The sequence below is a fragment of the Rhinatrema bivittatum genome, chromosome 1 (assembly GCF_901001135.1).
Source record: "Rhinatrema bivittatum chromosome 1, aRhiBiv1.1, whole genome shotgun sequence".
Classification (NCBI taxonomy): domain Eukaryota; kingdom Metazoa; phylum Chordata; class Amphibia; order Gymnophiona; family Rhinatrematidae; genus Rhinatrema; species Rhinatrema bivittatum.
In genome coordinates, this window is record NC_042615.1 from 645,065,168 (window position 1) to 645,078,537 (window position 13,370).

The 13,370-nt window shown below is 51.9% G+C and overlaps 1 protein-coding gene across 4 annotated transcripts in view; it reads right to left on the bottom strand.

Annotated features, from left to right (window-relative positions):
• Positions 1 to 13,370, bottom strand: part of LOC115073851 (chromodomain-helicase-DNA-binding protein 1-like) — a 346,258-nt gene that overhangs the window by 153,276 nt on the left and 179,612 nt on the right. For all 4 annotated transcript variants that reach the window (XM_029572735.1, XM_029572754.1, XM_029572763.1 and 1 more), the window contains 3 exons: positions 7,647 to 7,795; positions 7,186 to 7,282; positions 7,006 to 7,101 (listed from right to left, as the gene is read on the bottom strand). In XM_029572735.1, the coding sequence (XP_029428595.1) occupies positions 7,006 to 7,101; positions 7,186 to 7,282; positions 7,647 to 7,795 (342 nt within the window). The remainder of the gene's footprint in view (positions 1 to 7,005; positions 7,102 to 7,185; positions 7,283 to 7,646; positions 7,796 to 13,370) is intronic.

The window sequence follows — 13,370 nt, forward strand, 5'->3', positions numbered from 1 at the left end:
GAGCGCGTGTCGAGTGTGCTACGATGCCGGGTGGGGGAATCCGCCCCACCCCAATATAGGAGGCGGCAATGCCGGCCTTCAGCCATCTGGCAATAGTCGTCTTCGAAGCCTGAGATCCCTTGCGGGGACCGGACCAAAGGACGAAGAGATGGTCAGAAGTCCGGAAATCATTCGTAGCCTCCAGGTAGAGCCTCAGGGTGCGCTTGACGTCAAGGAGACGAAGAGACCGCGGCTCCGACGAAGAGAACGATGGAAGTTCCACCGTCTGATTCACGTGGAACGCAGACACCACCTTCGGAAGGAAGGAGGGGACAGTGCGAAGTGAAACACCCGAATCAGAGAACCTGAGATAAGGTTCCCTACACGACAGGGCCTGTAGCTCCGAAATACGCCGAGCGGAGCAGATGGCCACTAGGAACACCGCCTTGAGGGTGAGATCCTTGATCGTCGCATTCCGCAGCGGTTCAAACGGAGGTCCTGACATAGCGCGTAGTACCAGATTGAGACTCCACGAGGGACAAGGATCGCGCAGTGGAGGCCGCAAATGCTTGACCCCCTTGAGGAAACGGGCGATGTCCGGATGCCGCCACAGAGCTCCTCCGTCACGCAGGAGAGAGCCAAGAGCGGCCACTTGAACCCGAAGCGAGTTGTAGGCGAGCCCCTTGTCCACCCCTGCTTGCAGGAACTGGAGGATCTGAGGAACAGACGCTTCCGAGGGTCTTGTGTTCAGGCCGGTACACCACAGCTCGAACACCTTCCAGACCCGCACATAGGCCACCGACGTTGAGGTCTTCCGAGACCGCAGCAGCGTGGATACTACCGCCTCCGGGTATCCCCGTCGTCGGAGGCGACGCCTCTCAAAAGCCAGGCCGCAAGACAGAAGAGTTCTGCCTGGTCGAAAAATACTGGTCCCTGGTGGAGAAGTCGGGGAAGATGGCCCAACCGTATGGGCCCGTCGATTACTAGGTGGAGAAGGTCCGCGAACCAAGGACGTCTCGGCCACTCTGGCGCGACGAAGATGACAGTCCCCCGATGAACCTCTATCCGTCGTAGTAGCCTTCCCACCAGTGGCCACGGGGGGAACGCGTATAGAAGTAGCTCGGCCGGCCACGGGAGCGCTAGGGCATCGACGCCCTCCGCCCCCCGTTCTCTCCGGCGACTGAAGAAACGAGGCGCCTTGGTGTTTTGAGCGGATGCCATAAGATCCAGGTGGGGAGGACCCCACCGCCGAACGATCAGCTGCATGGCCTCGTCGGAGAGGGCCCACTCTCCGGGATCCAGGAGCTGGCGACTGAGGAAATCCGCCTGGACGTTGTCCACTCCCGCTATGTGCGAGGCCGCCAGTCGGGCCAGGTGTCGTTCCGCCCACTGCATCAACATCTCTGCCTCGAGCGCGACCTGCGGGCTGCGGGTTCCGCCCTGTCGGTTGATATAGGCCACCGTGGTCGCGTTGTCCGACAAGACTCTGACTTCCCGATTCTGAAGGAGTGGCAGGAAGTGAATAAGAGCCAGCCTGACCGCTCGGGTCTCCAGACGATTGATGGACCACGTCGACTCCTCCGCGGACCACGTCCCCTGCGTGGCGCTGCGGTCGCAGACTGCCCCCCAGCCTGCGAGACTGGCGTCGGTGGTTACCACTACCCAATTCGGAAGGTCGAGGGACATGCCTCGAGCCAGATTCTCCGGGACCATCCACCAGTCCAGGCTGGTCCGTGCAACCTGGGGCAGCGGGAGTATCACCTGGTAGTCCTGCGAAAGCGGCTTCCAGCGGGATAGAAGTGCCCTTTGTAGAGGCCGGAGGCGCGCAAAGGCCCATGGAACCATGTCGATGGTGGAACCCATCACCCCCAGGAGCTGTAGATAGTCCCAGGAAGTGGGTGCTGGTAATGCAGAGAACCGCTGTATGTGCTCCCGCAGGGCGTGCGCCTTGTCCTGCCGCAGAAAAACCGCCCCCAGACGGGTGTCGAAGGTCGCCCCCAAGAAATCCAAGCGCTGCGAAGGCACGAGGGAGCTCTTGGAGAAGTTCACCACCCATCCTAGGGACTGCAGAAACTCTATGACCCTGGCCACTGCCGCCTGGCCATGCCGGAAGGACTTCGCCCGTATGAGCCAGTCGTCCAAGTAAGGATGAACTAGAATACCCTCCTTCCGAAGGGCAGCCGCCACAACTACCATGATCTTGGTGAAGGTACGTGGGGCCGTTGCTAGGCCGAACGGAAGCGCCACGAATTGGAAATGCTGGTCCAGGATCTTGAACCGGAGAAGGCAATGGTGTTCTTGGCGAATGGGGATATGAAGGTAGGCCTCCGTCAGATCCAAGGAGGCCAAAAACTCCCCTCGGTGTACCGCCGCGATCACCGAACGCAGCGTTTCCATGCGGAACCGGATCACTCTGAGGGATTTGTTGACTTCCTTCAAGTCCAGTATGGGGCGGAAGGAGCCGTCTTTCTTTGGTACCACGAAGTAGATGGAATAGTGGCCCGAGCCCACCTCTCCGGAGGGTACGGGCACAATGGCGCCTATCTCCCACAGTCTGTCCAGCGTCGCCTGCACCGCCTCTCGCTTGATGGCCGAGCCGCAGGGCGAGAAGATGAATCGACCCTTCGGAGCGCGGACAAGTTCCAAAGCGTAGCCGCGTCCTATGGTGTCCAAGACCCACTGGTCCGAGGTGATCCGTGCCCACTCCTCGTAAAAGAACGCCAGCCGCCCCCCAATCTTGGGGACGGCGGAGTGGGCGAGCTGAACATCATTGAGAGGACTTTGGCGAAGGTTGTCCCGCCGTGGAAGCGGGGCACGCGGGGCGGCGCCCGCGAAAGGAGCGAGACCAGGGCTGAGACCTGGGGGCAGAGGGCCGAGCCGCCGCCGGCCTATAACTCCTATAGCGCCGTTGCGCTCTGGCTCTGGTCCGAGAGGACGAAAACGCCCTGCTGGAGCGATATCTGTCTTCCGGCAGGCGATGGACCGCGTTTTCCCCCAGAGACTTGATAAGCTGGTCCAGATCCTCGCCGAACAGGAATTTACCCCTGAATGGCAGGGAACCCAGACTTGACTTGGAGGACGTGTCCGCCGCCCAGTTGCGGAGCCATAGAAGTCGACGTGCCGCCACCACCGAGGCCATGGAGCGGGCAAGGACCCGAAACAGATCATAGGAAGCGTCTGCCCCGTATGCCACCGCAGCTTCCAGTCTATCCGCCTGGGCGGCTTCTTCGGGTGGCAACACCTGAGACGTGAGCAGTAGCTGCACCCAGAGAAGACTGGCTCGCTGGGCAAGCGAGCTGCACATCGCAGCCCGCAGCCCCACTGCGGAGACCTCGAAGACCCGCTTGAGGAAGACTTCCAACTTGCGATCCTGCGTATCCCTTAACGCTGCTCCACCTGTCACCGGAATGGTCGTCCTCTTCGTGACCGCTGACACCGCGGAGTCCACTCTGGGTACCTTGATGAGATCCAGAAAATCTTCCGGCAGCGGATATAGCCGTTCCATGGCGCGGCTACCCTTCAGAGCGGCTTCCGGGGTATCCCATTCCCTGGTGAGCAACTGCAGGAACGACTCATGAATGGGAAAAGCCCGAGCCCTCGGGCGAAGGGCTGCCAGCACCGGGTCTCCCTTCTTCGAGGAGGTGACTACAGCGGGCGCGACGGGAGCTGGCGGGTCCGGCGGGGGATCAAGGTCCAATCCCTGAATGATCTGTGGGATCAGGTCATCCAGCTCGTCCCGCTGGAAGAGGCGCAGGGTGCGTGGGTCCTCACCCTCAGACGTGGAGTCCCCTTGGCCCGCCGCCGCGGGGTCCGACCCAGGGGAGGCTGGTGGTGACCCAGGCCCCCCCGAGCCCACGGGGAGCCGTGGTTGGCTGGGGGAGCTGTGGGGGCCCCCACACCCGCCGGGGCGGGGGGGGCCGGATAGGCGGACGAAGGTCGCGGGAGCTTGGGTGGAGGCGGATCTGCGGGCGCAGCCAGGTCCTGCAGGTAGGCTGTATGCATCAGCCGTATGAACTCCGGCGAAAATCCCGGCCTAGTCGGGGGGGGCCTCCGCGGGTGGGGGCCCCGAGGGACCCTGCCCCCCGCGGGCCTTCCTCCGGGTCTGTCTCCGGCACTAACCTCGGGGGAGAGCCCTCTGAAGCCACCTCGTCCCCCTGCGCTGCCTGGGCTCCTTCAAGGCGCAGCGTATGTAAGATGGCCGCCGTTCCCGCCATGAATGGGGGAGGGGCCAGCCCGCGCCGCCCGGGTAAGGCTGTCATGGGGGCCCGCTGTGTGAGGGGCCGAGAGGTGCCTTCCCCACCGGGAAGGCAGCGAGCACAAATTCCCTCCCTTGAAACGCGCGATCCAGGTTCCCCACAGGCCGAGCAACGCGCCGGCCGCGGCATCTGGAGCGCAAGGGGAACAGCCCCCGACAGCCCAGAACGCCTTGAAAAACCCGGGGGGGGCCGCGAAACGGATCGCCGCTGCGGGGGGGCCCGGGTGGCCTGCGCTACCCGCCAAAAATAGAAACGGCGCCGCGGGGGGCCCTCCTGGCCGCACGACCCGCCGGTGATGAGCAGCCCTCTCCCCGGTGCAGCCCACGTGGAGCCGCAAAATGGCCGCGGGAGAGGGTGAAGACGCGAGGAGGCCGGAGCACCGGCAGCCGCGTGTAACCTAGCTGCAAAGGAAGGGGGAGAAGAAAATCACACTTACCCCGCAGCAGCCCCGGACAGCGCCGGTAAATAGAGAAAGGAGAGACAGAGCACAAAACAGAAGCCACGCCTCCCCAATCAATCAATTAACCTAATTAATTTTTTTTTTTTTTTTTTTGTAACACAACTTGATCCAACCAAACAAACAAACTCAATAAAACCTCCAACCAAGGGAAGCAAAAGAACAAAGGAACAAGAGAATCGGGAGCAAGCCCAGATTCCACTACTCGCATCTGCTGGAGTCAGAAGATACTGAACTCCTGCAGAGGGGGTAGTAGTATTTATGGTGACGCCCCCTCGAAGCTTTGGGCTGACTCCATCTGCTGGATTGGGGACATAACCCACTGTCTGGACTGATCCAGGTACGTACAGGGAACTCTACGTGTACAGGGCGGGACTCTGGACTGATCCATGATACTACAGGAACGAAAATTACCAGGTAAGAACTCATTTTCCTTTCCCTGTATATACCCAGATCAGTCCAGACTCCTGGGATGTACCAGAGCTTTCTTACCTGGGATGGGATCCGGAGAGGCCCGCTCAAAGCACACCTTCCCCAAATCTGCCGGAGCCCGGTGCCTGGACATCCAGCCTGTAATGCCTCGCAAAGGTATGTAAAGACTTCCATGTAGCCGCCCTGCAAATCTCTTGTGGAGAGACTTGTTGGCATTCTGCCCAAGACGTTGCTTGTGAATGGGTAGAATGAGCACGAACTCCAAATGGGAGCGGTCTACCACGTAGCAAATATGTGGAACTTATAGCTTCTTTCAGCCATCGTGCTATAGTAGTCTTAGATGCCATATTACCTTTCTTTGGACCACTCCACAGTACAAAAAGATGGTCGGACAGACGAAAAGCGTTTGTAACCTCCAGGTAATGCAGTAAAGCCCTGCGAACATCCAGGTTCCAAAAATCTTTAGAAACTGGCACACTGAAGACCTCGGCATCGGGCAGGGAACAGTAACGAAATCGGCGCGGCAAATAAAAAGAAAACCACAAAAAGAAAGAAAGAAAACTAAAAGCGCTGAAAACCAACTCCGCCGAGACCGAAAGAGAGAGAGGAGAGTCACAGCACCCTAACCCCCAACCAGCAATAACAAATTAAAACTTTTTTTTTTTTTTTTTTTTTAACTTGCCCAACAGTGGTCCAAGGTCCTGAACTTGCTGAAGTGAGTGAGCTAGGCTCCCCGGTATCACCCCCAAAGCTGCAAGATGTTGGGAATAGGGCCCTTGACCTTTACTGCAGCTGCCTAAGAGACCTGGGAGGATGGTCCCCTCAGGACCACACAACCCCCAGGGAGGCTGCAGACCAAAAACTGTCCCCTTCTTTTTTTTTTTTTTTTTTAAAGAAAGTATAACTTGAAAAAGACAAACTTCTAATTCTGACTGAAAAACACAAGAAACCCTAAGCAATCAGCACAGACTGCAGGTTTTGCACCTCCACCATCTGCTGGAGACAGAGAAATACTGCCAGACCGTAGGTGGCACCTTAGTATATAAGGCAGAGTTTTGTTTAATAACTTCTCTGTCTCCATCTGCTGGATGGGAGGCAAAACCCAGTAGTCTGGACTGATCTGGGTACGTACAGGAAACAGAAAATTCTAGAGAAGAATGCCAGGCCATTCTTTTGTAAGTTGAAGCTCAGCCAAAAGTGAGTCATGTAACAAGACAATGACCCTAAACATTCAAGTAAATCTACTACAGTATGGATGAAGAGGAGAATATTTTGTATTTTAGAATGGCCAAGTCAAAGTTCCAACCTAAACACAAATGAAATGTGGCAAAATCTGAAGTGAGTTGTTTATACAAGGAAGCTCTCAAATGTCACAGAATTGAAACAGTTCTTTACAGAAGAATGGACCAAAATTCTCAAGGGTGATGTGAGAGACTGATCAACAGTTACAAGAAACAGATGAAGTTATTACTCTCAAGGAAATGCCACTAATTACTGAATGAATAATTCATATAATTTTTAAGAGAAGGATACCTGCTGAGACTTATAGATTGATTTTTGATTACTTATTTTTATTGTGCATTTATTATTTGTTTTATTATATCTGTGATTTATAGTTATTGTTTACTACATTATTTACTATAAGCTGATTTGTTGGAATTCTTACTTGGAAAAGCAGGTTAAAAGCATTATAAATAAACAAAATATCTCAAATTCTGCTGAAGTACACTGCCTGGTATCACAAGAAACATTTACAAAACCACAATTTAAAAAAATGGCACAACAATTTAATAATTTTCTAGGTAATACTCTTAAAAAAAAAAAGGTTAAGGATTAGCATCAAAGTAAAATGTTTTTGAAAGATAAGAAATGCCCAATTACCTTAAACTGAGACAGCAACTCGTCTCCCACAGTCAATGGTCCCCCTTCATTTTCATGGGTTTCAGCTCTCTTCAGAATTTCATCTATATCCATTTCCTGGAAGAATATTATTTTATTTCTTAAGGAATCCACTTATATGTAAACACTATTTAAGCTCTTTGTAAAGCAATTCTTCTCTACCTGGGGCTCTTGTTCTTCGCCTTCTGGTTCCTTAAAAAGTTCCTCAGCACCAAACTTTAAGATGGCTGCCAGCTCTTCTTTATTGAAAGGAGCAGAGCTAAAATAAAGAATTAACTTGAACTGTATTAAAACTTTAGTCATTCTGAAAAGCTATATAATGGTATAAAATTAAACTGTTTCTCTAGCATAAGGGTACAATTAATTTTAAATTCTTCTTCAATTATTTTATTGACTACAATATATGCTACTTTTTTTTATCCTATTAATCTATAGTCTAAAACCTACCATTTAGAAGGATTGATAGAGAATCTTGAAACTCTGTAATTCACATTAATCTTAACTAATATCACAGCCCATCTAAAAGCTTTTTATAGCCTTTAATTACAGCATCTATTTAACTGTACAATAGGCAGCATGCACGGAAAATTTCCAATGTTTAGTTTAATGTATCTATAGATTACCTTGATGGAGTAGAACCTGTATGTAGAACAGTTTTCCCTGTTGTGTCCATTCTCTGAATAACAAGATGATCAAGTACCATTTTCTTCTTAGCTCTTTCAATGATTTCTTCTTCTACTGATCCTTTGGTCACCAACCGATAAATATTAACCTGTAAGCAAAAAGTATCTTTTAGCTCAGAAAGCTAAATTTCTTATGATATAGGCGGCATTCTAAACTGCATTCAATGAGCGACTTTCTTGGTTAAGCGACAGCTCTGTTTAAATCACCTAAGCATTGTACTTGAGAAAGTAATATCCTGCAATATAATCCTTCTTCTTGCAGCCTCTTTCACAGATAGCTATAATAAAGATTAGAACTGGGCCAAGCCTACTGGGTTTTGAGTTCGCCTTCCCAAATTTTTTTTTGTGGGAGAGGGTGTCTCATAATTGCAATTAAGCTTAAAAATTACAATTACTGGAAGCTAGAAAAACTAGAAATCACTCTTTTATTGAAAAGGATACATCTATAACAGCAACCATAACATTTTTTGAGTCCCCTGTTTACCAGTCAGATCCCCTTTGGGATGCTACTGCCTTATTTCTAAGCAAGAGTAATACAGTAAAATCTTCAGAACTAATCTTTACTGGAAATAGGTTACGCAGGACAGACTAGCCGAAGATGGAATCTTATCTTCCGGCTTTGTCCAAGCAATAGTGGGCTGCGAAAGTATGGAGAGAACTCCAGGTGGCAGCCCTGCAAATGTCAGGAAGCGGCATCGATCATAGGTGTGCTACTGAAGTCGCCATCACAGAGTGTGCTTTAACACGGTCTTGAAAAGGAATGCCTGCTTGCTGATAGCAAAAAGATATACAGTCCGCCAACCAGGAGGAGAGAGTCTGCTTACCCACAGGTTGCCCTAATTTGTTGGGATGGAAAGAGACGAATAACTGAGTGCTCTTCCTGTAGGCAACTGTACGGTCTAGATAGAAAGCTAGAGCCTGTTTACAGTCAAGGGTATGCAGAGCCTGTTCCCCTGGATTGGAATGGGGCCTGGGAAAGAAGGTAGGTAGTATGATGGATTGATTAATGTGAAACTCCGAAACTACCTTAGGTAAAAACTTAGAGTGAGTGCGGAGTACCGCCCGGTCCTGCAGGAGTTTAGTGTAAGGTGGATAGGTAACTAGGGCTTGTAACTCACTAACCCTGCGCGCTGAAGTGATAGCCAAAAGGAAAATCACTTTCCATGTGAGATATTTAAGGTCACAGGAATGAAGAGGCTCAAATGGTGGTTTCATGAGCCGACAGAGAACCAGATTAAGGTCCCAAGAAGGGGCCGGAGGACGTAAAGGAGGCTTGATGTGGAGCAAGCCCTTCAGAAAACGTGTTACAAGGGGTTGTACGGATATAGGGACATCCCCAACACCTTTAAGGAAGGCGGCTATCGCACTGACATGCATTCTGATGGAAGATGTTTTGAGACCTGACTGACAGATGCCAGAGATAGTCCAAAAACCTTGGGATTGGACAGGAAAAGGGATGGACTGAGAGGTGCACCATGAAGTGTACCTTTTCCATTTATAGGAGTAAGATTTTCTCGTGGAAGGCTTCCGTGAAGCAATCAAGACACGGGAAACGGAATCTGAAAGGTTAAGTGGTTGAAGGATTAACCTTTCAACATCCATGCCGTCAGGGACAAGGCTTGAAGATCGGGATGGCAAAGGCACCCGTCGTTTTGAGTGATCAGGAGCGGGTCCTTTCCCAAGGGAATGTGCCTGCGGATGGAGAGATCCTGGAGTATGGGAAACCACACTTGGCATGGCCAGTGAGGTGCTATCAGGATCATGGTTCCCTTGTCCTGACGTAGCTTCACGAGAGTCTTCGAGAGAAGAGGAAGTGGAGGGATGCATATAGCAGACCAGTTGCCCATGAGAGGGAGAATGCATCTCTGGGCTAAGAGCGTTTGCTGCGAATGAGGGAGCAGTAATTGTCCACTTTGTGGTTCTGGGGGGACGCAAAGAGGCCTGTCTGAGGATATCCCCATTGCCGGAATATGGAGTTCGCTACCGAGGGGTTGAGAGACCACTCGTGCGGTTGGAAGACGTGACTCAGCTTGCTGGGAGTGGACAATGTTCTAGCAGACAAGTAGGTGGCCCTGAGGTACATCGAGTGGGAGAGAGCTTCCGCCCAAATTTGCGCAGCTTTCTGACACAGAAGGAAGGAGCCTGTGCCTCCCTGCTTGTTGATGTACCACATGGCCACCTGGTTGTCCGTCTGAATCAGGATGACTTGATGTGATAGGTGATCTTGAAAAGCCCTGAGAGCATATCGCATTGCTCGAAGCTCCAGGAAATTTATCTGGTGTTTGGTTTCCTCTGGAGACCAAGATCCTTGTGTCTGCAGATCGGCCACATGGGCTCCCCACCTGAGGTTGGAAGCGTCGGTGGTGAGAATGACTTGAGCATCTGGCACGTGAAAGGGCAGTCCCTGGAGGAGATTGTTCTGATTCTTCCACCAAGCGAGAGACAGATGGAGTGAGTCGGTGATGTGAACAATGGTCGACAGAGGCTGAACAGCTTGAATCCATTGTGACCTCAGAGTCCAATGCATGAGTCTCATGGCCAAGCGGGCCATTGATGTGACATGGACTGAGGATGTCATGTGTCCCAGGAGGACGAGAAATTGGCATGCAGTCGCAGTATTCTGAGACTGCAACTGGTGAGCGAGAGACACGAGAGTTAATGCTCGTTGTTGAGGTAGAAAAGCTTTTGCCTTCAAGGTGTCCAAGTCTGCCCCAATGAACGACAAGTTTTGAGATGGAACTAAATAGGATTTTTCATAAATGACGAGAAATCCTAGTGAAATTAGAGTGTGTAGAGTCAAATCGAGGGACGACTGAGCAGCTTGCTGAGTTGGAGCCCTGATTAACCAGTCGTCCAGATAGGGGTAGACATGAACACCTTCTTTTCTGAGGAAATCTGCGACAACTACGAGACATTTGGTAAAGACCCGTTGTGCAGACGCCAGGCCGAATGGAAGCACTCGGTATTGATAGTGCTTGGGGCCTACTAAAAACCTCAGGTATTTGCGATGAGTTGGAGTTATCGCAATGTGTGTGTATGTGTCTTGGAGGTCCAGAGAGCAAAGCGAGTCTCCTTTTTGTAGAGGAGGTAGAAACGATCCCAAGGTTACCATCTTGAACTTCTCCCGCTGGAGGTACTTCTTGAGAGCACGTAGGTCCAGGATTGGATGAACACCCCCTGATTTTTTGGGGGATCAGAAAGTACCGGGAATAGAACCCTAGGCCTTGCTGCGAGTGCGGAACGGGTTCTATTGCTCTTGATTGGAGAAGAAGGGAGACCTCTTGATCCAGAAGAATGGAGTGGTCGGACATTCCCCATGTCTGCAGAGGTGGGGAGTCCGGCGGTAGGGTGAGAAAGTTTAGATGGTAGCCCTGAGCAATGATTGCCAATACCCATTGGTCGGTTGTGATTGACTGCCACATGTTGTGAAAGTGGCACAATCGACCTCCCACTGGTATGCTTGGCAGAGGAATCTGGCTGCTGCTCTCCAAGCGGAAGACAAAAACCTGAAGCAGGTCCTGGCTGGGGAGCTGCTTGTGGTTTTTGCTTTCGGACTTGGCGAGGTTGAGGCTTTTGATAAGGTCTCGTAGTACGGGACCTTGCTGGTGGTGGATAGGCCTTCCTTGGACGGTAGAACAACTTCTTAGAGTCCTTCCTGAAGGGTTGTCTTGAGAAGAAGTCGGAAGGTATCGAAGAGAGCTGTTTAAGGGTCTCATGATGGTCTTTTAATTCAGCCACCATTCGTTGGATCTGTTTACCGAACAGATTATCTCCTACACACAGTAGTTTGGACAACCGGTCTTGCACTTCTGGGCGAAGGTCAGAAGATTTGAGCCAGGCCCACCGTCTTGCCGAAATGGCAGCTGCGGACACTCTGGTAGAGGTGTCGAATATGTCATAAGATGTTCGAATCTCATGTTTTCCTGCCTCAAATCCCTTGTTTACAAGGGTTTGTAGCTGGTCTTGGAATTGTTCAGGCAGGGACTCGGAGAAGTCCTGTATCTGTTTAAAGATGACCCTATTATATTGGGTCATATAATGCTAGTAGGCAGCAATTCGGGAGATGAGCATGGCTCCTTGAAACACTCGTCAACCAATGTTGTCTAGGAACTTTTGTTCCTTAGCAGGTGGGGTGGGTGAGTGAGGTTTCGACCTTTTTGCCCTTTTTTGAGCCAACTCTACCACAACTGAGTGGTGGTCGAGCTGGGATTTTTGAAAGCCTGGGGCTGACTGAACTAAGTAAGTAGTGTCAGCCTTCCTGTGAACTGGAGCAATTGATCCAGGATTTTCCCAGTTCTTTTTGAGGAGATCAAGAAGTACTTGATGAATGGGAATAGAGGTGATTACCTTGGGGGCATCCAGAAATTGGAGTAACTCCATCATCTGGTGTCTGTCATCCTGTTCCGTCTGAAGTTGAAAAGGAACCAACTATCAGACATTTCCTTCACAAAATTTATGAATGAGAGGTCCTCTGGAGGAGAACGCTTTCTACTTTCAGTAGGAGAAGGTGGTGAAGGTAAGTCATCGGTATCTGTTGAAGTATCATCACCCCAAGTGTCATAAGGATCAGCAGACTGTCCTGTAGGACAAGAAGGGGGTTGGATACCTGAAGGTCCCGGGCGAGGCTCCGAAAAAATCGAAGGAATCGCCGGAGGCACCAATGATGGCATGGAAGGCATCAGTGCAGGCATCGATGGCGCCGATGGACGTATCAGCACCAATGGATGAATCTGTGGCAAGGGATGTATTGGCATCGATGGCCGAGGCAAAACTCCCGATGGAGGAATGTGGAACGGTGTTTCTCTTCCCGATGAAGCCGTCATTGGGGAGGGCATCGGAGGCATTGGAGACCCGGGATCCATCGTTGGAAGGGTGGCAATCAGCGATTCCATCCTGGATAGCAGCAGTGCCAGCGCTGCCGGAATCGGGTCGATGACAGGTTCCACAATCGGTGCCAGTGTCGGTGCCGGAGGAACCTGGAGACATTGCATCGCCTTGTCGATGGCCTCCTGAACAGCCGGTCCAGTTCTTCTCGGAGACCTGGAGCAAACAGCCCCGGCTCCGGAACAGAAGAGGGAGGCAGAGGCATAGTCGGAGGGACCACCTTTACAGGCGGAATCGCGACTCCCAAACCCCGATCGGGTGAGGGTGGCCTCGATGACTCGGTCGCAGGAATGGTCGGTGCCTTTCCTGGACGGGGCTTCTTCAACGGTGGCTCGGACGGTGGCGAGGTCGATGACTTCGCTCCCTCGACGGTCTGAGTCTTGCGATATCGATGAATATGTTTCTTCCTGCGATTCCCTCGATCCTGAGGGGGAGTAGCGGGTGTTGATGGCCATGAAGACGTTGATGGCGGTCTGTCACCGGTCGGTGGTTGATGCTGGCGCGAAGTCGACGGTGCCGATTCCAATGACGTCGATGCAATGGACGGAGTCGGGGTCTGAGCACGGAAGAGGAGTTCCATCTTCTCCATTCTGTCTTTGCGACCTTTTGGTGTCATGAGGGCACATTTGGTGCAAGTCAGGACATCATGCTCATGGCCTAAACACAGTACACAGACTCCATGGGGGTCTGTGATAGACATGGTGCGAGTACAGTCCAGGCACAGATGGAACCCTGATGCCATGGCCATTGAAAAAAATTGAGCCGCGGTACAGTCAACGG